The sequence below is a fragment of the Trichosurus vulpecula genome, chromosome 5 (assembly GCF_011100635.1).
Source record: "Trichosurus vulpecula isolate mTriVul1 chromosome 5, mTriVul1.pri, whole genome shotgun sequence".
NCBI classification, from domain to species: domain Eukaryota; kingdom Metazoa; phylum Chordata; class Mammalia; order Diprotodontia; family Phalangeridae; genus Trichosurus; species Trichosurus vulpecula.
The window spans coordinates 146,471,799-146,498,108 of record NC_050577.1 but is presented as its reverse complement, the minus strand read 5'-3'; the positions used below and the strand labels follow the sequence as shown (position 1 = coordinate 146,498,108).

At 39.4% G+C, this 26,310-nt stretch overlaps 1 protein-coding gene across 1 annotated transcript in view; it reads left to right on the top strand.

The window, feature by feature from the left end:
* The first annotated feature begins 11,676 nt into the window (after positions 1 to 11,676).
* PRKAR2B (protein kinase cAMP-dependent type II regulatory subunit beta) overlaps positions 11,677 to 26,310 on the top strand; it is a 170,058-nt gene continuing 155,424 nt past the window's right edge. The window contains exon 1 of the mRNA XM_036758598.1: positions 11,677 to 12,288. Within this exon, the coding sequence (XP_036614493.1) occupies positions 11,988 to 12,288 (301 nt within the window). The 5' untranslated portion in view covers positions 11,677 to 11,987. The remainder of the gene's footprint in view (positions 12,289 to 26,310) is intronic.

Here is a 26,310-nt window from a genome sequence, read left to right as displayed (position 1 = left end):
GAACAAAATAAACAAGAGATAATATAACCCTAAAGCATGGAAAATAATGATCTCTTCTCCCAAGACAAAAGGGAACTTTTCAAGGGTTGTAACAGAAGCGAAATATTTTGCCTGCTTAGACTGTTGATTAGTAAAATCATTCTTCTCTTGGGAATCTAGGTCCATGGACTCCCTGGGCAGCTGAGTGACAGCTGAGCTGCTAGGTTTGGGAGAAAAAAAATCTCAAAAGGAAACTATAGAAATAGGAAAGGAATCATAAGACAAATGGAAAATTCTATAAAAATTCACTTGAGTACATTGTTGAGTGTTTAGAAAACAGCCTCAATATCCTTCTCAGTAAAATTAAGGACTTGGATATTATTTCCTAGACTGAATTCCATGAAATCCTGGTGGTCTGTGTTTCTTCTCCCAACTCAGTCAAGGCTCTTGTCATCCAAGGGGGCCTGTGCCTGGCCCAGACTCTGCGCTAACTTTTTTGTATTAAGTTCACGAGAGCTGCCTATTGAGACACCATCCACCTCCATAATATGACCCTTCTTCCCCTCTTCCCACTGCCTGCCAAAGGACCCAGGTCTCAATTGTGAAGTTCTGCATTTAGGGGTTCTCTTTGTATATTTTAGGTCTCGAATTAATTTGAGGGCCAAATTAATTTGGGAAATTCGGTTTAGGTCATTTCTAGAGTCTCTTCCTGATAAAAACAAAGCAGAACACCCTCAATCTCTGACCTAAACTCCGATTTTTTTTCTTTTCTGTTGTTCATAAGAAAAGCCCTGGACTTTGACTTAGACTGAGGTTTAAGTCCCAGCTCTGTCACTAACTAGTTATGGGACTTCAGGCAGGTCACTTAGCTTCCATAAGCCTCAGTTTCTTCGTCTATAAAATTGGAATTATAGTAATTTCGCTAAATCCTTACAGGGCTATTGAAAGGAATGCAACTTATAAACTACCAAAAAGTACACAGATTTAACCTATTATGATCACTGAGGATAAACTGGGTTTCATGTCTTCCCTACTAAATTGTTACTCAAGTAGTTAGGGTTCCCTAGTGATTAGAGAGATATCAACTACATGGTCCTTTAAATCTAGAATTAGAGGAAGCCAAGGGCTCTGGCAGCCACATTTTGTTCTGAAGAATCTGAATTTATTGATAGGATACGGTGCCAGCATGCGATTTCCCTATTAATTTTGAGAATGTCTTTAGGTTCTAAATGTCTAAAAAAGACATTTTTGAGAATGTCTTTAGGTTCTCTCAATGGAAGTCTTTCAAAATGCACTCTGAGCCCTCATGGAACCCAAAGAAGTCCTTTGCTTGGGGGTAAGGAAGGATGGTTAACCTCCCCAGGCACAACAATTTAGACAGGCCTCCCTTTCCCTTCCCTGAATCAGGATACATAACTCACGAAGTTTTGTTTGATTTTAGATAGAACAAGATCTGTGATTTTATTGGTATAAAGAAATCCCTGGTGAGGAAATACCTTCTCGGCAACTTTAAAGAGCTGCCTGGAGCACTGACAAGTGCTGAGATGATTCCCCCAGGGCAAACTGTCAATATGTGTCAGAGGTGAAACTTGAACTCAGGCCTCCAGCCAGCTCTCAATCTATTATACTGTGCTGCCTGTTCTTAGGCAAGTCTGTGGATTGACCATCTTAACTGCTTATCCATAATGGATTTGGTCAACTTTCAGTGGCTATCATAAAATCTACCCAAATAATGGGTTTGTACATACCTTTGTCTTGCTTTGGCAGTGGAATACCAAAAAAGGCCTATGTATCTTTATGATACCTTAATAAATTTCCCATGTGTCAAGGTAGTTTAGGGCCACTGTTTCAACAATCTGGCTAGCAGCTGCTATGGGGGGTATAAAGTCAACAACAACCAGTTCACAGAACACTGCAAAAGCCCAGGTTCTTTTGATCTGCTTTACTAAGGAAAACAACATTAAGGGGTTAACAAGCTTACCTTAATTCAGCTTACAAATACCATTCACTTAGTTCAGGGGAAAAAATCCAGCACCCTGAACTTCAGAGCAAATACAAACAAATTACAAACATGGACAGACAGGCCAAAGACAATTCATAGTTACCAACATCTAAGTTCAGCCTGGGAGCTCATAACAAGGGCTGGCCCAGACCCACCAAGAATGAGAGCCTTGAGCAAATAGCTCTGTCTTCTCCTTTTATACAGTTTCAGTCATTAAATGTCATCTGAGCAACCAGAACTTAGGCTCCTTCAATTGGCTCTGGTGTTAGCACCTCCCTTCATTGGCCCCACCTGGGGCCCTACCTTAGTTACCAATTCACACCCACATGGGCTTAGCACCTAATAGGGGTTTGCACCTGGGGCTTAGCACCTAGTAAGACTCAATCAAAGACACTGAATTGATCAAAGGAAACAAAGGCCAAACTCTTCAAGGATCCCCAATACAGCCACCCAACTTCATTTCAGTCTAGTTTTTAGTTTTATCCGCTCATTATCCAGCCCCTGAAGAAGCTAGTGTTGATAGTTTAATAAATACGCAACAAAGAGTCATTCTTGGAGCAAACGTAAATGCAATTCATAATGTATAGTTCTTGCAAACCATGCCTGAAGTACTCTTGGGTTCAAGAAATAAATGTTCCAGGGAGTCAAACAGAAATTAAAAAAAAAAAAACAAACTAGATTAGAAATTAAGATGTGAATTCTGAAAAGAGCATTAACTAGATGGGTTATTGGGGAGAAAAATTAACCTCTCTGAACCATGTTGTCTCCATTTGAAGGAAAAGGTAATGATACTTGCTGTCAGGTAATCGCTTACAAAGAAGATTCTGATCTGGAGCAATAGTTCAGGATTCTTGCTCCCACAGCAGATTTAGTCTGAGGCTGAGCTGAGAATTAAGAAGCAGCAGTAGCTCAGAGGACACACTTATCTTGGATGCAGTTGTGTGGATGAAGGGGGCAGACTGTCTCCCTAAGACTCCAACCTTCACCTTTAGAGAGGCTAAGGCAGAAGATGGGCCCTCAGAGAGGGGTTCCATCTCAGGGATGGCTGAGTGAGCCAGTGGAACATCAAGAAGTTAGGTCCAAGAACAGTGGTCACCATGGGGTGGAAGTATATTCTTCTAGATTCTGGCACCCTGGAGCCAAAGCCCCATTCTCTCCCTGCTAGTTGGGAATTAGTTAAAATATATCACTTATTCAAAGGATCATAGGAACATTGATCTATAGCTGGAAGGACCTCAGAATCGCTGTAACCCAACCTTCATTTTACAGATTAACTTAATATCCTTCCAATTTCAATTCAATCCAACAAACATCTATTAGGGGCCTACTGTGCACAGGTTAGGATAACTGAAATTTTGGTGAAGTACTCGTAACTAATACTTTATAACGAAAGGCAGCCAGGTGGTTCAGTAGATAGAGCACTGGGCTTGGAGTCAGGAAATCTTCATGATTTCAAATCCAGCTTCAGATACTTACTTGCTATGTGACCCTGGGCAAGTCACTTAACCCTGGTTGCCTCAGTTTCTTCATCGATTAAATGAGCTGGAGAAAGACATGTCAAAACACTCCAGTATCTTTGCCAAGAAAACCCCAAATGGGGTCACGAAGGGTTGGGCACAACTGAACAACAGCAATAAGAGAGTACAGTTTAGGATAAATGAAATTTTAGTGATGTACTTTATAATGTCATGTTTATAATGTACTTTATAATAGTCACAACAGGAACCTTAAATCATTTTAAGCAAATTATGTCAGGACATACAAATATGTGTGAAGACATCAAAGTGTGTTGACTCCAACCAGACTTTCCTCGTAGCTATAGGGATTTGGTTGTTCTCTCAAGCAGATTGTCCCTGGAACAGTTCCTGCCTACGGATGGCTTGTGATCTGCACAAGAGAAGGGAGTATCCATACCATTGAGGTCATACATCCTTTGAAGTATTAAAGGGAGAGTCTGTGTCAAATGGTAGGAATGTTCTGAAGTTAGAACAGTAAGAACCTATTAATTTAAATTTTAAAATGTTGAATATGATTTTGTAAAAAAGAAAAACATGCTTGTATATCATCAATTTGCCTACCCATAATCCTCTCCAACGTCCCTATAATTGCCCCCTTATTTTGTATGTCATCACTACAGCTTGACCCCTCATCGCTTTCTCCAGACTGCCCAGTGTAAAGAATTAAATTACAAGATTATTGCCATGTTCCTATTTGCACATGTGGCAATAATTCTTCATCACAGCTCCTTCAAATCACCAACTTTAGCACTGAAAGAAACTTAAGGAAGTCATATAATTAAATTTCCTTACTTTACCCATAAGGAAATGGAGACACAGAAAGGTTAAATGACTTACCCAAGGTCACACAGCTAGTTATGGGCAGAAGCAGAAATTGGGCATCCTACTGGTTTTTCCATTATACCTTGCTGGTTCCCATGAAAAGGATTTCGTGTCTCTTCCAAGCATTATTGAAATAACAATGCAGATTTTATAGTATTTATTGTATGAAGAAGCAGTGTGCTTAATAGATAGAGTGTTAGACTTGGGATGAGTGAGACCTGGGTTTCAAATCCTGTCTTGGATACACAATTAATTGTATGAATCTGAGCAAAGCACTTGGCTCTACTGAACCTCAATTTGCTCATCTGTAAAATGGAGATAATAATATCCTATCTCTCACAGGGCTGTTGTGATACTCAAATGGATAATGTGTGTCATCTCATTTGCAAACATGAAAGGACCACGTAAATGTCAGCTGTTATTTTCCCCTGCCTCCCAGTAAGTAAGCTCCTTGAGATCATCAACTTATTTTTCAATTACCTTGGAATTCTCTTGCCTCACTGAGTAGCTTGTACATAGAATTGATAGTAGCTAGATGGTGCCATAGAGCACTGGGTCTGGACTCAGGAAGTCCTGAGTTCAAATCTAGTCTCAGACTGGATTTGACAGATTTACTATGACCTCGACTAAGTCCATTAACCTCTACCTGCCTCAGTTTTCTTATCTGTAAAATGGAGATAATAATATTACTTACCTCCCGGGCTTGTTGTGAGGATTAAATAAGATGATAATTGTAAAGCATCTAGCACAGTACCTCGTACAGAATTAGCACTGTATAAATGTTAGCTATTATTATTATTACATCCTTAATAAAAGTTTGTTTAAAATTAAAGTGTATGTAGAATGAATTTTCTGTCCAACTACTCAATTACTGTTACTTTTATGACATTTTAAAATATGTATTGTAGCTGTGAGAAAAAGTAATACTTTTCAGTGTTCTTTTGCTTTTCTGATATTCCTAAAAGGGAATGTGGGGAAATGAAGTGTTTGACACTGTCAAAAATATAAGCCAGACACAGAAAGAGTTCAGTGGTTTACTTAGAATTTTTTTAAAGTCTTTTTAAACCTCATACTTCAAAAATTATATCCCAGACAGCTAGATCTGCAAGGGCAATCTCATGTGACAAATTTCATAATCTTCATGTTTTTTAATGTTTGCTATTTACTGTACACAAATTAATGGCTAGAAAGATATAAATATTACAGCATTGAAATGATGTCAATATTGTCTTAATAGTTACTTTATGCTAAGAATTAAGTACTATCTTACTCAAACAAACCCATGCTACTTTTCATGAATTTTCATTTTTGTTTGGCATTTAATTAAAAATGATGGTGAATTTAGCCATCATAAATTGCTCATCTGTGGAACTGATTCTTCTATTATGTTAGTTTTGCTTTCAAAAATGGCAATAGTTTTATTTAACCAATACTTGAACAAAATGGGTCTTTCAGCTGACTTTCACATTTTTATTTCTCTCCTTTTCTCAGTCAATTGACAAATGTTTATTAAAAGCTTGCTATGTATCAGTCACTGTTCTAGGCTATGGATTCAAAGATAAAATGGAGGTGCTTCCATTCTAAGGGAGAAACAACAAGTAGGCAGAAGAGTACATATACAGCCTTCTAGCTGTTCCTTATACATAATACAAGCTCCTTATCTCCATCCTTTGTACTAGCTATCTCTGGTGCCTAGAATGCACTCCCTCCTCACTTCTGCTTCTTATAATCCTATTTCCTTAAAAGCTTAGCTTCTACTTGAAGTTTTTATGGAACCCTCCCCTTCCTTTTATTTTACACACACACACACACACACACACACACACACACACACACACACACACATTGTTTCCCTTGATTTTATGTAAGCTCCTTGAGGGCAGGGACTTTTTCATTTCTGTCCTTGCATCCCAAGTACCTAGTATATTATCTGGCCCATAGCCAAAAATTGTTGATTGGTTAATACAAAATAAAAACAAGGGAGCCTGGAAAGTTAGGTTGTGAATAGATTGTGATAAGCTTTAAATGCCAAATAGAGTTTATATTCAATCCTAGAGTCAATACGATATGACTGGTGTTTGTTGAGTAGTGGAGTGACATGCCAGACCTATACTTCAGAAAAATCACTGGCAGCTGGGTGGAGAATGGATGGGAGTGGGGAGAGATTTGAGGCAAGAAGATAAATTAGGAGATCATTGGAATAGTTCAGTCAAGAGGTGATGAGGGCCTGAACTAAGGTGTTAACTGTGTGAACGGGGAAGGTTGCAATACATGATGTGGAGATAGAAAAGTCAAGATTTGGCAGTTGATTGCATACGTGGCATGAGTGAAAGTGAGGAACAGAGGATGACATCAAAAAGGATGGTGGTGTCCTCAAATGAAGTTCAGAAGACAGGAGGGTTGTGGGGAAAAATAATGTAATGAGATCCGAAGAGGAGACTGCAGCCCGACCATGCCTTCTCTTGTGTGACTCTGTACTACCCAAAAGGAAAATGGGAGCATGTGGGAGTTACTCACTGGAGAGGGAGTCAGAGTGGGTGAGTGCTGGAAAATAAAGGTGTGCTCATGTTGGAGATACATTGAAATATATTCTTCCTTGATTCCCACCCTCAAGAAATCAGTTTTGCTTTTGCTATTCACCTTAAAAGTTAATAGAATCATGTCTTTCTTTTCACATTAGAATATCCACATTGGAAGTACCTTCTGTCACTAATATCTCTTCCTCTGATTGGATTATTCTTCCCAGAACCTCTATTTAAGGGGAATACTCAAGCCAGCCAGGTCTCATTCCTCTTTGGGCTGCACTCTGAACTTTCTCCACCATGCCCTCACAGCCTTTGTCCCATCCCCCTTTTTAGCTTCTTTTTAAGTAGTATCTTCCCCCATTAGAATGTAAATTTTGAGGGCAAGAACTGTCTTTCCACTTGCATTTGTATTCTCAATACTTAGCACAGTGTCTTGGCACATAACAAGCATTTGATAAATGCTTATTGACTGCCTTTTATAATATCAAATTATCTATCAATGTTGTTGGGGAACAGGAATCTTCATAAATGAAATTATTTTGTTATGGTGGGATCTTCAGAACTGCATATTCATAGGATCATAGATGTAGAGTTCTAGGTAAACATTAAAATATTATATAACTGCTAGTTATTATTATAGCTATCACCATCATCATCATCATCTAATCCAATTCCCTCATTATTAGAGATGAGGATATTGAGATCCAAATCGACTAGTTGACTTGCCCAAGGCCATACAGGTACCTTATAAGGTAATAAGTATCTGAAGCATGATTTGAATCCAAGGCTTCTGACTCTAAAGCTAATGAGCTTTCCACTATACTATGCTGCTCCTCTTTAGATAGATAGATAGATAGATAGATACACAGGCCATTCATTTTACATAGCATTTAAGGTTTTATGAAGCACTTTCCTTATAATAATCTGGGAGAGGGTAAGATACCCAAGAAGTACAAGGTATCCCAAAAAGGCTAAGTGCAGTTAAAACTGCACTCAGACTTGGGGGACCCCCCCTATTATCTACCTCTATTTTATAATTCAAGAAACTGAAGTTTCAGGAAGTTAAGTGATTTATCTAGGATTGCATTGCTAATTACTATCAAATCTAAGATTCTGTTCTGAATTTCTCAGTTAAGATCTACATTGAGTATCAGGAAGAATGCTAATGTAAATATTATTCGTATATTAAATGAAGAACCTCCTTCTCCCCTTGACTCAAGGCTCAAAATAAAGATATATTACTTCAGCAAGGATTTCTCTAACATCTATTATGTGCTTAGCACAGTGTTTGGAGCACAGGTGCTTAATAAATGTGTACCAAATGCTAGGCATAGTGCTAGGTTTGGGGAAGATACAAAGGCAAAAATGAAAACAGTTGTTGTTTTGAAGATGTTCATGTCCCATAGGGGAACAGCACTAAATACCAAATATACATGTAAATTAAACACAAATAATTTTTGAGGAGGGAGAACAGTAATGAATGGGAAGGATCAAGAATGGCTTCATGTAGGAGGCAGCATTTGAATTGATCTTTATAAGGAACTAGGAATTCCAGGAGTTGGAAGTAAGGAAGGAGGTCATTCCAGGCTTAGGCATCAGCCTGTGCAAAAGCAAGGAGGTGGGAGACAGAATATCACGTGATTAACTTTTAATTATAGATTATGGGATAATAGATTTGGAGCTTAAAGGGATCATGGAGATCATAATCCCTCTCACTCTAATCTTGGTAAAAACAATGGTAAGAATCTACATTCTTCTTCCTCAGAGATGTGTGAACCTTGACCTAACTTTTTTGTTTTTTTTTTCTTTCTCATTTTTAAAGTTTGTATATGTAAATATAGTTGAATTATTGATTTTTTTAAATTAAAAAATTAAGTTTAGTTAAGTTTAAAAATTGTTTAGTGAAGTTTTATTTTCTTTATATTGATGAAAGCTGTTACTTATGACTAAATATTCAATAAATGTTTTAAAAATAAAATTCCCTGGGTGTTCCCATTATGAAATGTGATGTGCATACTTATTCTTTTCTTCTTCTGCTCAAATCCTTCTCTTCCTTTAATTTCTTAGGTTGTTGGGTTTCAGAATTCCTAAGTCTTCCAGGTTTTGACATTTTTCAAGAATCTTACATATATCGTTACACTTGATCTTCACAAAAATCCCGGAAGGTAGCTAGTAGATTTTTTATTATCCCCAGTTCACAAATAAGGAAACTGCAGGTCAGAGACATTGTGACTCGACTGAGCTAATACAAATAAGTGCAAACCCTGAAATCAAACTCAGGCAGTTTAATTTGGAACCTAATGTTCTTTCATGCTGAATGGCATTTTAAAATAGCATTATTATGAGGTTGAAACTAAATGGAAATAGCTAGATGATCTAGATGAATAGAGAGCATAATAAAGAACAAGATAAGGTCATAAATAAGGGTAAGGCTATTACTTGGATTGATTTACATATAAGTGGCATGGGGAAAGGATGCAGGTTCTACTTCCTTGAGAGATCTTGGGCGACTGTCATAGAGTCACATTCTTTGCTTCAGTTTCCTCAGGAGAAAAATGAGAGGACTATACTAGATAGGTCTTAGTGGGACTAAAATCTCTGCCAAGTCTAAATCTGTGATCCTATTCAGCGATGTTCTACCAGTCAGGAATCTTTGAACACCAGAAGGAAACTATTTCCTCTTTTATGTGGGTGGACACATACATGAAACAGGATGAATAAGCCATCTTCAACTACTTATTTACAAAGACATGCTGGCTAGGGAGGATAAAATAAAATATTACAGTATAAATGTTGCAAAAACATTTTATGAGCTAAATAAAATTTTCTTTGACACAAAACTCAAAACCCTCAAACATAGTATAAGTTCCATTCAAATGGAAAGGAAATTGGTAATCGAGAAAATCCACTGCCAAGTCCTATTTCTCTCTATAGTAATAATAATGTTAGTATAGTGCTTTGAGATTTAAAAGGGATTTCCTCACAGCATCACAGTGAGATCAATACTGCAAATTGTATGATCCCCACTTCAGGATTAGAAGCTAAGAGACTTATCCTTGTCATAGAGCCAGTAAGTGTTCAAGGCAGGATTTCAATTTAATTAAACAAACCTATATTAAGAGCCTACCATGCACAAAGTTCCTGAAATAAAGAAGTTAATACCTTCAAAAAGCTTACATTCTACTGGATTTGAACCCAGGTCCCTTCTGATTCTTAAGTCCATTGCTTGTTTCCTCATATACCCCTGTTGCTTCTATATAGTATCATAGCATTATCATTTGATGGCAATGCCATCCAAATCAGAGTGTATAACTAGCCAAGTTTTAAATCCAGACCAGGCAAGAAAATTGTTTTGTCTCTGAACATATCTGTTGTTGCTGATTCATTTTTCAGTCATGTCCAATACTTTGTGACCCCATTTGGGATTTTCTTGGCAAAGATACTGGAGTGGTTTGCTATTCTCTTCTCCAGCTCATCTTACAGATGATGAAACTAATTCAAACAGTGTTTGGTGACTTGCCCAGGTTCACACAGCTAGGAAGTGTCTGAGGCCAGATTTGAACTGTTCTGAACTTTGAGTCTTCCTGACTCCAGGCCTAGCACTTTATCCAGCGTGACACCTAGCTTCCCCCTTGGGGCAACTCGGTTAATTTTTTAATTCTCCCCACCCCCTTCCAAGAGGAGAGTAATAATTGGGCACTACCCCACCTTGGTAATTGTCTCAAAATTAATGATACATACTGATTTAAGCTGAAGGTGGCATAAGATGGAACGCTGGACATGGAGTCATGAAGCCGTGCTCAAATATGGCTTCAGTCATTGTGTGACCCTAAGCAAGTCACTTAAACTCTAGGTACCTTAGTTTCCTCATTGGCAAAATGGTAGTAATAGTAGCACCTAACTCCTAGGGTTGTTATGAGGATAAAATGAGAGTACAGTTGTAAAGTGATTCCCAAATTTTAAAGTAGCCTATAAGTGCTATTATTAATTTAGTTGCTTTTGTCACAAACGATAAATGTCAGTCCCTTAGATACACTGGAGTGTGAAAAAATGTGAAAATAGAGGGTGCAAAACATGAAATTGGTTACAGGAAATAATAAAGGCACACAAAAATGGGGAGAATGAAGAAAGGCAAGAAAAATGGGAAGATGGAATATAACAATTATGAAACTCTCAAGATGTAGTGCCATTACATTGGATAAAAGAGAATAATATAACATAAACACAAAGCTGTTGAATACTTAATGTTACCAGTTCTAATTTTTACTTCTAGATTCCAGGAGAAAAATATGTTGAAAAGGAAACTATGCAGATTTGCCCAATATTCGTACAGACAGATATGAATGCAGACAGAGTTTAAAGCTTCACGGTTAGGGAGTGTGGTAATACTGGGACTGTTATTGAAGGAGTTGCTAGTGTAGAAGCGCCCGAGGATCTAGGTGGCCGGAATAGGGACAGGTCTGAAAGTGAGGGGCCATGGAGACCAAGCACGACACAGGTCTCTGCGACTTTGAGCAGGGAGGTAGAGGAAGACCACTGGAGGAGGAAGAGGAGCAGGAGCAACTTTAGGCTTGCTGAGTTTGGAACAGGCGCCAGGGCCGCCCTGGAGTATGTACGTGTAGGAGAGGAGTAAGAAGGGATGGGAGAGCGCTTCAGCGCCGCGCTGCAAACCCTCTCCCCCTGGGCTGCGAGCTTGGGGAGCCCAGTGTTCCCCGGCGGGGCGGAGGCGCAGCGCCCTTGCTGGGCGGTGGTTGTCATGGTTTCCGGGGTCACATGGATGGGCGCTGCACCCCCTCCCTCCTGCGGGAGCGGGCGGGGCGTGGGCTGGGCTGGGCTGGGCTCTCGAGGGGGTAGAGGAGAGACAGGGCGGGCGCGGGAGGAGCTGGAGATGCTGCCGCCCCTCCGGGGCCGTAGTTCCCTGACTGCAGCTCGCACGGAGCCAGAGCGCGGGCAGGCGAGCGGTCGGTGCCCAGGGAGCGGCCCTCACCTGCTCGCGGCTCGCTCGGCTGCCTCAGGTCTGGGAGCGCTGCCGGCGACTGACCTCAGTCCGGGGCCGTCGACTGCCGTAGTCGCCCCGGGGAAGGACGCGGTGCCGGCGGAGTCCCGCTGCCCCCGGCGGCGGGGGCCAAGGCGGCCGGCGCAATGAGCAGCATCGAGATCCCCGCGGGGCTCACGGAGCTGCTGCAGAGCTTCACCGTGGAGGTGCTGAGGCACCAGCCCGGGGACCTGCTGGAGTTCGCCCTGCAGCACTTCACCCGCCTCCAGCAGGAGAACCGGCGTAAGGGAGGCCCCGGCGCTGGTGACTTGGCCGCGGCCGGAGCCGCTGGGGGCGGCACCCCCAGCCGGGGGGTCAACTTTGCAGAGGAGCCAGTGCAGACCGAGTCTGAGAACGGGGAGGAGGACGAAGAAGAGGAGGAGTCCGGCGAGCCAGGGGCGTTCAACGGTGAGCACTTCCCTTCTTTGACTGCCCACGAATGGACCACAGACTCCCACATCCCTGTGTCGCCTCCCCCTCACCCCCCGCCTCCTGTCTCCTTCCTTTACCCCGTCCACCCCTTGCTATCTTTCTCTTTCCTTTCATTCTTCACTTCTTGCGCCCACATCATGCTCCCATTCTCCTACCTTTCCATCTCCTACCTCCTCGTCACCCATTTCTGTCACTTCTCTTCGCCCACCTGCCATTTCTGCTCTCCCTGGTGTCACTACCTCCTTCTTTTCCCCCTTCATCTCTGGGTTTGGAAAACGTGAAAGAAAGAAGCCTCTTCCTTGTCCCTCGGCTTTAATTTCCTGAGTTTAGAGAAGGGCTGGAGAGGAGGCAGCCAAGGAGAGTGCTTGGCAATAACAACTTTTAATGGGGTGGAGAGATCCGTGATAAAAGATTAAAAAAAAAACACCTTTTTTTGTGCGTGGAGCGAACTGAGGAACTTGCTGGGCCCCGTTGCCCTTTTTTCGGGGCATCTGAAATGTCCAGAGATGAAAAATAGGATTGCCATCAAATCCTTTGTTGCTGCTGTCAGTACCAAAGATTCACCAGAAAGCAAGGAGAAGGGGATTAAAAGCATTTTGTGAAAATGACTTAACTGCCTTTGAAACAGTTTCGTTACTTCGCAATTTATCCGTTCTGTTCGATTTTTGAGCTTGGGACAAAAGTAAAGGACCTTTCTTAGCCTGCAACCCTTGAGGCCCTTAGAATGGAGAAGAGGGGAAACAGCTTTTTCAATTTAAATCATACATTGAATGTAGTGTTGTTTTCTACTTAACGTGTTAGGGGGGAAAACACTCCAGGTACCTTCTAAAGCTTTAGAATGGGAAGCTGGTGAGTAATTGTAAGGGACTGTGCCAGACACCAAAACTAGGAAGAGAATGAATGGAAAAGAAAAGGGCATTTTTGCAAATAGCTGCTTCTGGCAAGTCCCACCCCTTCTGCTTACACTCCTCCAGCTCTACCACATACCCACCCTCTTCTATTTACACAATATGACTGAATTCCATCTATTTCACTTCTCAAACTTATAACCAACATGCTGTGTATGCGTTTTCTTCGTGGTATGTAAACAGCGTTGCATCAGATTTTATTTTCTCTGTTGTAATATTGAGATTATGTTTAGGTCTGCAGTGGATGCATTATAATGTGGGTCTTTTGAATTTCTTGCATGTTTCCAGAAAGACATTACCTATCTTTACAGAATCATATATTGAAATACATTACTGAAAAACCCATTATGTCAGGCTTATTCATAATATGCCGAAATTACTGTTGTATGATGAGAAGGAGATGCAAGTCTTGTCTCCTCACCCTTTTTTCAGTTGGGGGGGGGGGGTGGAGTTGTTTGTGACCCTTTTAATGTCTGCTAGTTCAGAGCAATTAGCATTGGGTTTTTTTGTTTTTTGGTTTTTTGGTTTTTTTGTGGAGGGAGCTGTTGTGACCCTTTTAATGTCTGTTAGCTTAGAGCAATTAGTCTTGTGGTGTCTTTTTTTCCCCACAGGAATTAAATTTTCTTAGCTGGAACCAGAGGGTAAAGGAAAATGTTGTGCTTTTATTTTATGGGAAGGAAGAACAAATAATAGATAAAATCAAAAAGGCAGAAGCAAGTAATGCTTCTATTATTCTCTCCTTGGAGGAAATTAGAAAAAGGGACTAGATGCTCAGATTGTAAAACTGGAAAGCCAAGTAGAGAGGGAAGACTTGGTGGATGACTATAATATGAATTTTCTAGATGTATTCTAATATTAACATTTTAGAGTTGCAGAGAGTCAGTGTGGTTAAGTGGATAGATAGCTAATTTTGGAGAAAGGAAGACCTGGTTTAAAATCTTGCCTCTTGTACCTACTAAATGTGTGACCATGGGCAACTCACTTAACCTTTCAGCACATCCAGACAAGTCTCTGAGACAAAAATTTTAAAGAAATTGTTGGTCTGCATGGTCAAGGAAGTTTTACATGGATAAAAACAAGTTTGGAGGGAAAAGAAAACTTTTTTTACTGTCTACAGCACTTTGTGCATATTATTTCATTTTTATCTTTACAAAAACAGATCAACGTGTTGAAAAGGAAGGATATCCATGTTTTAGAAACTGGAATCAAGCTGGAAACTCCTTAAGGGGAGATATTTTTTAGTGCCATAGGTTGCCAGCACATAGTAGGAATTTAATAGGTATTAATGGATTAAGATATTTGAACACAATCTGTGATTCCATTGGTATGAGAAACTCCTTCTGCCAATACTAATCATACCCTACTTTGCAATTTATAGGTAGATTAATTAGAGTTCCCCAGAGCTCTGAGGGGTTAAGTGACTTGCCCAGAGTAACACAGCCCTTCCAAAAATTAAATTACTTACCCATCCAAAATTCACTGGACTTTATTATTTGCATCATAGCATACTAAAAGAATTGGCAAGAGTTTTTGAAGGGCTACCCATTTGGGGAACAGAAACATGAATAGGGAAATGTCCAGAAACTGTAAAAGGAAGCTAGGGTAGTGCCATTGAAAAAAAAAAGTCCGTGGAATGTGTCTAAAAAATCATGGCTTTATAAATTTAACTCTTGTACCCAGAAAAGTTCCAGGAAAAAAATCATAATGTAAATTTGAAAATCACCTTGAAGACATTTGAGTATTGAATAAACTAGCAGGACAGAAAAAAAAGAAGCCCAATTCAACTAATCTAATTTACTGTGACAGAGCAGAAGGTCTGGGAGATCAAAGCATAATGATAGATGTAATCTAGCTTGACTTTAGCATTTAAGCCTTTCTCAAAGGACATGCAAAATGTGCTGTTCTTCCTACATGAAAATGACACTACTGACCTTCAGTTGAAGCATTTCCTTTTAACAGTTTTTCTAGCAGAGGTGAAGAATTTGTGCTCATCCATCTATACTTTCTCTTTTTATTTCCCTTGTTGGAAAGGTTGAGTGTAATATGTGGCCATAGAACTAACTGCCTCAGGTTGGGGAAAAGCATGTGACCTTGACTGCACTGGTACCGGGCTTTGACCAAATAAGCTAAGCAGCCTAGATCATAAACTGGAGAAGTGTGTTCTAGTCCAGAGCTTAGCAGTTTAAGGCTATTGTGACCACAGGATCATAGATATAGAGGTGAAGGGGATCTTGGAGACCATCTAGTACACCCCTATTATTTTATAGATGAGGAAACTGAGGCCCAAAGAGATTAAAGTCACAAAGGTAGAACATAAAAGAGGTAAAATCTGCATGCAGGTCAGATTCTCAAACTCCAAAGCTTAGTGTTCATAATTTCCCTGAACCCAAAATCAGGACAGGAAAATTGACAATTTTTTTTCTCTTTGGTTTTCACATTATTATAACAAGTCAACTTTGAAATCTGCACTGCCTAAGAAAACCCAGGCCCTACCCATATTCCTATATATGGGTCAGGATGGTAGTTGAAATAATTTTGAGTAGCATGGCCAAAGTTGATCCTGGAAAAATATAAATACGTGAGTTTTCTCTTTGGCATCATCCAACCTATCTTTATCAAGCCAGGTTTCACCATTCTGGCCTTCTCCTTTTCCCCTAGTTCCATACTGGTTTTTCTTTTTCACTACAGTTGCCACATATCCTCCTTCCCCACTCCTCCTGTGCTCAGCTGACTGTCAACTAATTCTTGATAATGTGCTAAATCATAATTCAGATGTTAGCTGATAATGATTTAAAGTGTGACTTCCCCAAGGATAGTGAAAAACTGGAAAACTTGGCATACTGCCTTTGAAAGGCTGATGATCTCTAATATGGACTGAGTTTTTAGGATGTATAATTGGATGGAAAGTTGGATCAGCACTGACTTGGGATGCAAAATATTATCTTAGTCATTTTGAGCTCTGGTACTGTTTAATATTTTCATCATCCTGATGGGTAAACTAAATAGCAGTGTACCATGATGAAAAACCTTGACTTTACCACTAATTATCTGTGTGAACTAGGATAAGTTGTTTACTCTATCTGTGCTATAGTTTTCTCAACTATTAAATGGGAATAACAGTTATTTATAACCACTGGGTTGTTGTGAATGTAGAATGAGAGAACAGATTGGAAAGCATTTTAAAAACAACATTTGCACATAACTTCCAAGTACTGTATAATGTATTTTGTATTACAGATGTATTGGACTTGATACTTGTTGGTCAGTACATTCTGATATTAGGGTAGAAATCTCCTGTGATATTACAGGTAGGCGAATTATTGTTTTCATCAACTTTGCACATGCTCCCAAGACATAGTAGAAACAATGGTGAGTGGAATCTGGGAAGATAGGACAGGAATTTTAAATGACCTTTATAATTTGGAGACATGTTTAGAAATAAAATAAATTATAAAGGCAAGGATGAGATAACATATCTAGGAAGGAAAAAATAAACTACAAATGTAGAATGGGAAAGAACTGTAACATTTGTTGCTATTGACTATAGTTTCCTTCTTGATACTTTCTTCTTTTTTGGACTTCAGTGACATTGTATGCTCTTTGTCTGACCTCTGACGGCTCATTCTGTCTCTTCCTTCACCCTGCCTCCAGCCCTTAAACATGGTTGTCCTCCAAAACCCTTTCTTTGGCTCTCTCCTTTCTTCATTCTCACTTGTCAGCCTTACCAATTCTGATAGCTTCAATTACTAACTCCACAGGTGACTACCAAAGCTTTATCTCTAGATCTCCCCAAATTTCCAGTTCCATGTTTTCAGTAATCCATTGGACATTTTCATATGGTTGTCCCTCTGGCAATTGAAATCAACGTGACCAAAACACATTGTCCATCAGAACCATGACTTTATCTCTAACTTTTCTACTTGGCATGATGATATCACCATCTTCCCGTGCCCCAAGGTGGATACCTCAAAGTCCTCTTTAACTTTTTCCTCTGCCCATTGCATCCAATCAGCTGCCAGCAGTCCTTTGATTCTGCCCTCTTATCCTTTTCAATCTCAATAGTTTACCCTCATTCACAACTCATTGCTTCTTACGTGAAATATAAGAATAGTCTCCCACTTATTCATCCTGCTTCAGGTCTCTCCCTTTTCTATTCCATCATTTATATAGCCGATTGAGTAATCTCAGTGTATCACTCTGATCGTGCCATTCCTTTATTCAAAAACCCCTGGTGATTTCCTGTTGTCTACTGAATAAGTATAAATTTTTTCATCCTAGAATTCAAGGCCCTTCACAATCTGGTTTCAGTCTAGGGGAAAGAGTACTAGATTTTCATTTGGGGATTTAAGTTTGAATTCTGGTTCTGATTTTTACTTACCTATGTGAACCTGGGCAGGTCACTTACTTTCTTTGGGTCAATCAGTAAGCATTTATTAAATGCCTGTTGGGTGTGAAGAACAGTGCTACACATTGGGACTGCGAAAACAAAAGCAAAATAAGTCCTTGCTTTCAGGAGACATATACTCTAAGGAGGGAAGACAACTTGTACGTCTGTAGGTAGATCAGGGATGCTTAATTTAGAGTCCATGAACTTTTTTTAAAAGTATTTTGATAACTATATTTCAATGTAATTGGTTTCCTTTGTAATCTTGTTTTACGCATCTAGAAACATTATTCTGAGAAGGGGTCCCTATGTCTCACCAGACTGCCAACAAGGTCCGTGACACAAAAAAAGATTAAGACCCCCTGAAGTAGATATAAAATAGTGATTTTGGTGGAGGGGGGAGAGGGGCAGGAAAGGCCTCTTCTGGATATTGGCACTCGAGCCAGGTCTTGAAGGAAACTAGAGATTCTGAGAGACAGATTTTTGGAGGAAGTACATGTCAGGCACAGGGGTATTTGCCAGTGCAGAAGCACAGATACAGGAGTAGGTTGTTCCACGTGAGAAATAGCAAAAAGGACAGTTTGACTGAACTCTAGTGTGCATGGAGAAGAGAAATGTACAATGAAGTTATAAAGGTTGGTTGCAGACATGTTGTAAAGGGCTTTAAATGCCAGTAAGAGGAGTTGTATTTGCTCCCAGAGGTAATAAAGAGTTATAACAGTTTACTGAGTAAGGGAATGACTTTGGTCAAATTTGTGCTTTGGGAACATCAGTTTGTCAGCTATGTGATGCATGTATTAGAGAAAGGAGAGATTTGAAACAGGGAGACTGATTAAGAGACCATTATAATAGTCCAGCCAAAAGGAGTCATAAGGACCTAAATAGGGGGTTGGCTGTGTGAGTGGAGAGAAGGTGATGGATTCAAGAGATGTGGAGGACAAAATGACAATATTTGACAATTGATTATTTATATAGGATGAGGTAAGAAGTGAAGAGTGGAATATCACACCAAAGTTTTGAACCAGGAACCTCGAGTAAAATAAAGAATTTCAAAAGGGGACTGTTTGGGCAGGAGTGGGAGGGAAGTAATTTCAGTCTGGCATATTTTGAGTTTGGGATACCTATAGCACATTTAATTTTTAAGAATCCAGTAGTCAGTTGGTAATCTGGACTGGAGCTGCAGAGAGAGACTGGGGCTGGAAATATAGATCTGGGAGTCATCAGTATAGAGATAATAATTGAAGTCATATTAGCAAATGAGGTCAACTAGAAAGCGTAGAAAGAGAAGAAGGTTGGGGGATTATTTCAAAGCTGTGGGCACATTAATAATGATGATGCACCCAGGGTTGAGGAGTAGGAAGAAAGGGGAAAGTCTCTAGAAGGAGAGGATGATTTACAGTGTCAGATGATGCAAAGAAGTCAAAAATGAAGATTGAGAAAAGACCATCAGATATAACACATAGGAGGTCATTGGCAATTTTGGAAAGAGCAATTTCAATGGAGTGATATTGTTGAAAGCCAGATTGCAGAGGGTTTAGAAGAGAGCTCAAGAGGAAAAACTGAATCATGAGTGTAGATGACTGTAGGAGTTTGGCTGAAAAGGAAAGAGGTACAGAACAACAACTTTAGGAGATGGTATGGTCTAGTGAAGGTTTTTTGTTCTGTTTGGTTTTCTTTGAAGGATGGAGGAGACTTGGGTGTCTGTAGCCAGCAAAGAAATTTGTAAAATTCATAGATCAAACCATGTGATCTCTAAGGTCCAATCAAAAAACTTTTATTAAATACTTGTTTTGTGCCAAGTACTGTCCTAGGTGCTGAAAATGAAAATGTAGATGCAAAACAGTTCTTTTGCTGTAGGTTTTCCCTCCAGACCTCATCCTGTGTGAAACAATTTTAGTCTTACGTCTTCCATGGGTACTAAAGGTCTTTCTCTGACCTTCGCTACTTGTGTGTATGCTAGTGAACCCCAGAGAACCCCAGTCTTACTATACATGAGGCTCACCTTTTCTAATCATGCATCCCTAATGACAGCCTTTACACCACTTATAGCCACCACTTATGTGTAATTCTTCCTTGGTAATATATTGCAGACTATTTACAACCACCATGCACCTCTCCATTGTCCTTTTGGCAGCAGACAGCTTGAGTTCTTTCAGAAGTTGCAGTGTTCTGTGACTGGTAGCCATACATAAGAATATCAATGTTAAAATGAAACCTTTGTTTCAGATGAAAGCAAGGAGTCTTTAAAATCATTGCCTAGGTAGTTTGCCAAAGCATTTCAGCTATCTCTGCCTTTTCCTCCTGTCCAATTCTGGGCCCAGCTCATTGTCTAACTCACTGATTATTAATATCAAATTAGACATTAAGCAGAGAAATATATGTCCACCAAAGGTGTTGGACTTTCATGGAGGATATATAGCATAGTTAAAACAGAGGAGAGGAATTCCAAAAGATCATTAGAGCATTGATTTTTGTTTATTTCTTTTTAGCTCACACATTCAGTGTTTATTAGAGATAGTGTCATCAGAAGAATAGAAAGTCTGAGTAGGGACTATGCTTGAGCTGTGTGTGTGTGTATGTGTATGCATATATGTGTGTACATGTGGTGTTCACATGAGCTTCACATGTGCTTCCTCCTCAAAGTTCTTGAGGAGTTGTTTGGAGAGAAAGGTGGCCAGGTAGGCTATCACTGAAGCACCACAGTAAGGTTTAAAAAAAATGTCATTTTCTTGGAGTAGTCAGGAGATCACTGTGTCTAACTGCCTCAGGAGATGTAGTCAGGCCTGGTGGCTGTGGCATTGTGATAATGAAGTGCTACACCATTTCCCTCAATGTGTCTTGCTCATCAGAATTTTCTCTGAAGATGTCTGTCTTGCAGAAGTGTGCCAGGAAAACCTTCCACTTCCTCAGCTCTTTAGATTAAACAGTAGGATTTCATGCCTCTCTGAGGGTTGTTTAATGTTGTTAACAAGGAAGGCAGTAGGTCCTCCTCTGGAGTTTATTAAAAGCAGATCATATTCTTGTCTGTTTGAAATGGTGGGGTTTTTTTTTTTTTTTTTGGTGTTGGTTTGTTTTTAAACAGTTCTGCCTGAAATGAGTTAGGAAGAGCAATAAGTAAAATAGAGCCAGGCAACTTCTCAAGATCTCTCTCATTACTAAGATTGTGTGAGATTCTGTGAGTGACTGAGACTACTACTCCAGTGAAGTGCCAGAAGTATAAAATACTATTTTCCTCTAGCATTCACAGTTAAACTATCTACCCAGGAGGAAGTTCCAAGAAGTAATCATCAATTCAAAGACAGCAAAGAATAGTTGCAGATTTCACTCCCGGCAAATACCCATTCACCCACAACTAAAAACCTGTTCTCTTTCTATGGCTGATACGGTTTATTGGAAGACAAAACCATTTATCAAGTCTACCTCTGGTAATGGTTGTAGCTGCCCTTAGACCGCTTTGAGTAAAGTCTCTATGTATTATGTATACTATTTTACAAAATAGATTGGAAAAAAAAACTTGAGAGGTTTTGTGGGGGTTTGGGTTTTTTTTTGTTTTGGAGTTTTTTAGGGATTATAGAATTCTTGTGGAAGTCAGTAAGGCAACAAGCATTTATGAAGCACCTACTGTGTGCCAGTCACTGTACTAAGCACTGGAGGCATTGTACTAATTGAAATATCTTCTTTACTGAACTTAGACCACCATTCTGATTCATTTTAGGTAAGTTACACATGACAGTGTTGGTTTGCATTTGATAATGTACAGGATTTTGTTTTTTTTTTTGTTTCCCTAACCTGTATAAATAATAAGGTATTAACTGAAAATGATATTTTTGTGAAACAGTAATTTTTTAACCTTTTTAGAAAATAAACCTAATGCTTGCACCTTTAAGGAGATGAAAATAATTGAGAAGTTGGCTTTAAAAATGATAGCTGAATAATGGAAGGTCATTTTATAGAGTAACATAACTCATATATTGGTATCAATATTGGATAATATTGGTACTTTATTATGAAAGTTAGTGTATGTCCTTCCTTTCTTTTAACAAGACTGAAAGTTATATAAATTTTCATTTTGGCCTATAACCAGATAAATTATACCTACCCCATAACCATAGAGCACTTTTGATATTAGTCTCACTCCCATATACTATAGCTTGTCACATTCAAAATGAGCAGTTACTATCTTAGTACTCTGAGTAACAGCTCCTTTTAGAACTTTGAGCAGACCTACACCCCAGTCAGGTGAACTGCCATTCTCTTTACATATAAATATTATATTAGAACCTAAGTCGTATCTATCCAAAAATGTTTTCCCTTAATGTTTGGTTTTTTTCATATAACAATGTTTGTAAGCTCAGTGAAGCAATAAATGTCATGAAATTCAGACTATAGATATTAATGTAAGAATTTACATACATAAGTATGAGTAATTTACATAAATAAGTATGAGTAATCCACTGATAATTAATATTTACTTCATTCAACAAGTATTTATATTAAGGACCCACTATATGGCAGGCACTTTTCCAGGTGCTAGGGGTATAAAGACAAAAAAGCAACAGTTTTTTTCCCTAAAAGAGCTCATATTCTGTTAGAAATGGTATGTGTACAGAATATTAAAAATAATATACAGGGTATCTCAAAGCTCTTAGCATATTTTAAGCTTTAATAGCTTAATAGTTTTTATTAAATTTGCAGAATGTATAAAAATGGGGAGATGGGGATAGAAACCAGACTTGTTATTTCATTGGTACAAAGAACTCTCAGATGAGGAAATGTTCTCCAACAATGCAGTTTGGCACCTTCTCTACAACTGTTTCAGTCTTAGACAGTTGCCTAGAGCACTAAAGTTTATGACTTGCCCAAGCTCACAGTACCAGGACAGGACTTGAACCCAGGTCTTCCTGGCCTCAAGAGTGGCTCTGTATCAACCACATCATGCTGTCTCTCATAAAAAGGAGATATAAAATAATTTCTGGGAGAACAGTATTAGAAATTGGCCAGGGGTAAGGAGGTGGTGTCAGAATAGGCTTCTTATTGGGATGTATCACCTGAGCTGAGCCTTGAAGGAAATCTTTAGACTGAGATGAGGGACAGGTCCATTCTAGGCATTAGAGACAGCAGCCCGGATAGAATATAGATTATGAAAAGGGGATGAATGTGTGGAAAAGTAGCAAAAGAAGTCTGGAGCCAGTTGTGAAAGTCTTTGGAAGCCTTTTAAGATACAAAGAAGTTTGTGTCTTATCATACAGGCAAGACAGAGGCATTGGATTTTCTTGACAAAAGGAAGTGATGTGTTCAGACCTGTTAAAGGACTATCACTTTAACAACTGTATGGAGGGTTGCTGGGAGAAGAAAGAGACAATGTAGAAAGTCAAATCAGATTTAGTGCTGATCGAATGACTGAATCCAAGCAGTTGGCAAATATTGTTGATTCTACCTACACAATCGATCAACAAGCATTTACTAAGAGCCTACTGTGTGATTAGCACTGTGCTCACTAAGTTCTTGGATAAAAACACAGGAAATGAAACAATTTCTACTCCCAAGAAGCTTGCATTTTAATGGGGAAGACAACTACTTATACCTATATTTACAGAATAAATATAAAAGAAAGTAAAAAAATGAATAATAATTTGGGAGAGAGGGAACTAGCAATTGGGAGCATCAGGAAAAACTTCATGTAGAAAGTGGTATTTGAGCTGCATCTTGAAGGAAGAGAGAGATTCCAAAGCATGGAGAAGAGAGAAGTAATATTGCGTGTGAGGAACAGAAGGCCAGTTCAGCTGAAATGTAACATGGGAAGGAGAATAATTTTCAGTATGTCTGGAAAAATAGATAGAGGTAAGTTGTGTGGGGTTTAAAAGCTAAACAGAGGCATTTGTATTTTATCCTAGATAGATGGGAATATCTTGCACATCAATCCTATTATCTCTACTCACTCAGCCACTGCTCTGTTTCAGGCCCTCTTCTTGTCTTGCCTGGATGCTCAAATGAAATATTTATAAATAGTGCTTAGTACAGTACCTGGCACATAGTAGGCACTTATGTGAATGCTTATTTCCTCTCCTTATACTTGCTTTATAATTTCAATAGCCTCCAAATTGGTCTCTCAGCTTCCACAGTCTTCCCTTTCAAATCTATCTTCCATATAATTGCTTAACAATATTCTTAAAATACTGGTCTCACATCTTCTTGATCTCTTCCTGAAAAATATTCAGTGGTTCCCTGTTACCTTTACAACAAGATAGAGAGTCTTCAGCCTTCTAAAATGCACCTTTCCAGACTTATTTTATGTAGCTCCCTTTCATATACTCTGGTCTAGCAACACTAGGCTATTGTCTATTACTCAAACTCAACATGCACAGGAGAGGAAGAGATTTCTCATTTCACAGTCCAAGAGATAGTTCAATTAGGTACAACTGAGTCTCTAACTTAGTAAGAGAGAATAAATCAAAAGATGCAATGGTTTTTAAATTGTTTTCATTCACGTCCATACAACCATGACCAATGAAGAGGAGCTCATAAAGATCAGAGAATGAAGGTTTAACGTCACAGAACTTCTCACAGTGACATATGCACTTCAATCTTTTTTTCTTTTTCCCTAAGACATTTTTTTTCTCATGAAATAGGCATGTACTTTAAGCTCATGTATGAGAGATTTTTGTAGCATCAATAAGCCATCTGTTTCTGATGGTTCTATCTCCTCTTCTTTTAAAGTCTCATCTTCGTATACAGAGGCTAGCCCAGTATACTGGGAAGGCCAATGCATTTTTTAAATAGTATTTTATTTTCCAAAATTGCATGTTAAAATAATTGTTAACATTTTTTAAATTTTTTGAGTTTTAAATTCTATCCTTCCCTTCCCTCTCCTCTCCCTGAGAGAGTAAGCAATCTGATATTGCTTATACAAGTATGCGTTATAATGTTGATCCACAGCAAAACCTAAAGAGCAGAGGCTTACAGTCAGTCATTACATCATCAGAAGAACAATGTCCAACATCCCTCTGCCAGGACCTCATGAAAAATGAAGATTTGTTCAGCAGATCACAGTGTGAAGCATTTATTGGAGACAGGGTATCAAGGGAAAAGACACTTAGCAAGTCACACAGGAAGGTGAAGTACCTGATAATAATTGAGGTGCCTGATAGTTAGGTTCCATTTGATCAGAAGTAGCCAAACATAAGCCCTAGGACTTGATCCAGTAGATTAAACAAAGATTTATTAAACAGCTACCACATGGACCTTAGCATTTACCAAAACACCTTGCAAAGACAGAAAGACTGTGCTCAAGTATCTTACATTCTTCTGGGGCAGGGAGAATTCAATTTGTGGACAGATAAGTAAAAAGAAAGTAATTTCAGAAGGGAAAGAACTCTCAATTGGAAGTATCAAAGAAGGCTTAGCACAGGAGGTGGAACCTGGGTGGATTCTTGAAAAAACATGAATACTATGAGGAGATGAGGTAAAAACGTCTTATTGTTCAGTCATTTTTTTTCACTTGTGTCTGACTCTTTATGGCCTATTTGGGGTTTTCTGGGCAAAGGTACTAGAGTAGTTTACCATTTCCTTCTCCAGCTGTATCAGGAGGGCAGAGTTTATAATCTCAAAGAGGATCATAAACATGTCTGAAAGGTTCGGAATCGCCGGATAGAAGAAACTCTCAAAGTAGAAGGCAGAAGAATCAAAACATTTATTTAGGCTCCACAGTAACCAACCCATGAACCAGCAGCCCCACCTTGATATGTTGATCATAATCTTCCAGGCCCAATAAGTACGCCTTGAAAGAGTAACCAGGAGGCTACAGAGAAACATGATTGCGTAAAGCAAAATCATGTTTCCCCCTTTTATGGTAATAAGATTACCCACTGGACTGAAGTCTTTGTTCAGCTTCCTCCCGTAGATCAGCTCTGCTACTGGCAGCTCCTGCCTCAGCTGTGTCTGTGTCTTTAACTGAAGCTGCAACTGTAACTGACGATGTAACTGTCGCTGTAACTGACGTAACTGTCGTAACTGTCGCTGGCTCCAACCGGAAAAGGAAAGAGAAGAAGCTTCAAGCTGTCCTCTCCCCTCTTATAGGGTTTTTGACATCATCAAGCTCCGCCCAAATGACCAGGGCCGATTGGTTCCTGAGTTGGCTCCTCCCCCTAGGGTAGAGGTTAACACCTCCCCTCAGCCAGCCCCACGACTCATCACACAGGAAGTTGTCTGCTTCCCGGCATGCTCCCCGGGCCTCCTGCCCCGGAAGAGCAAGCCACAGTGTCCAGAGGCTCAATGAGGCAAGCTGAGCCATTCAAAGAAAACAAAAGCCATTATGGCTACACTCCACCCCTTGTTATAGGATACATAATCTAATCAGCCATGTATCCTAGAACATACATTGTGATTCAATTACAAAGGAAACTAAAACATATCATTCATTATAAAGCAAAACATATCATTCAGTAACATTCCCAAACATTGGTTAACGATTCAAATGCAATCCACCCCTAGATCCCAGCAAAATAATCTCTTCAATCAATCATCCCCAAAATAATTATTAATAATTCAAATGTCCACCCCTAAATCCTTGTATCCATTACATAGGATCAATACTATCATAACAATAAAACAACACAGCAAGGATAACACAAAATAAGTAAACAGAACACTATCATCATTTCCACCCCCCTTGAACGATTGGGGCTCAAAATCTTGGGGTGAGGGGTG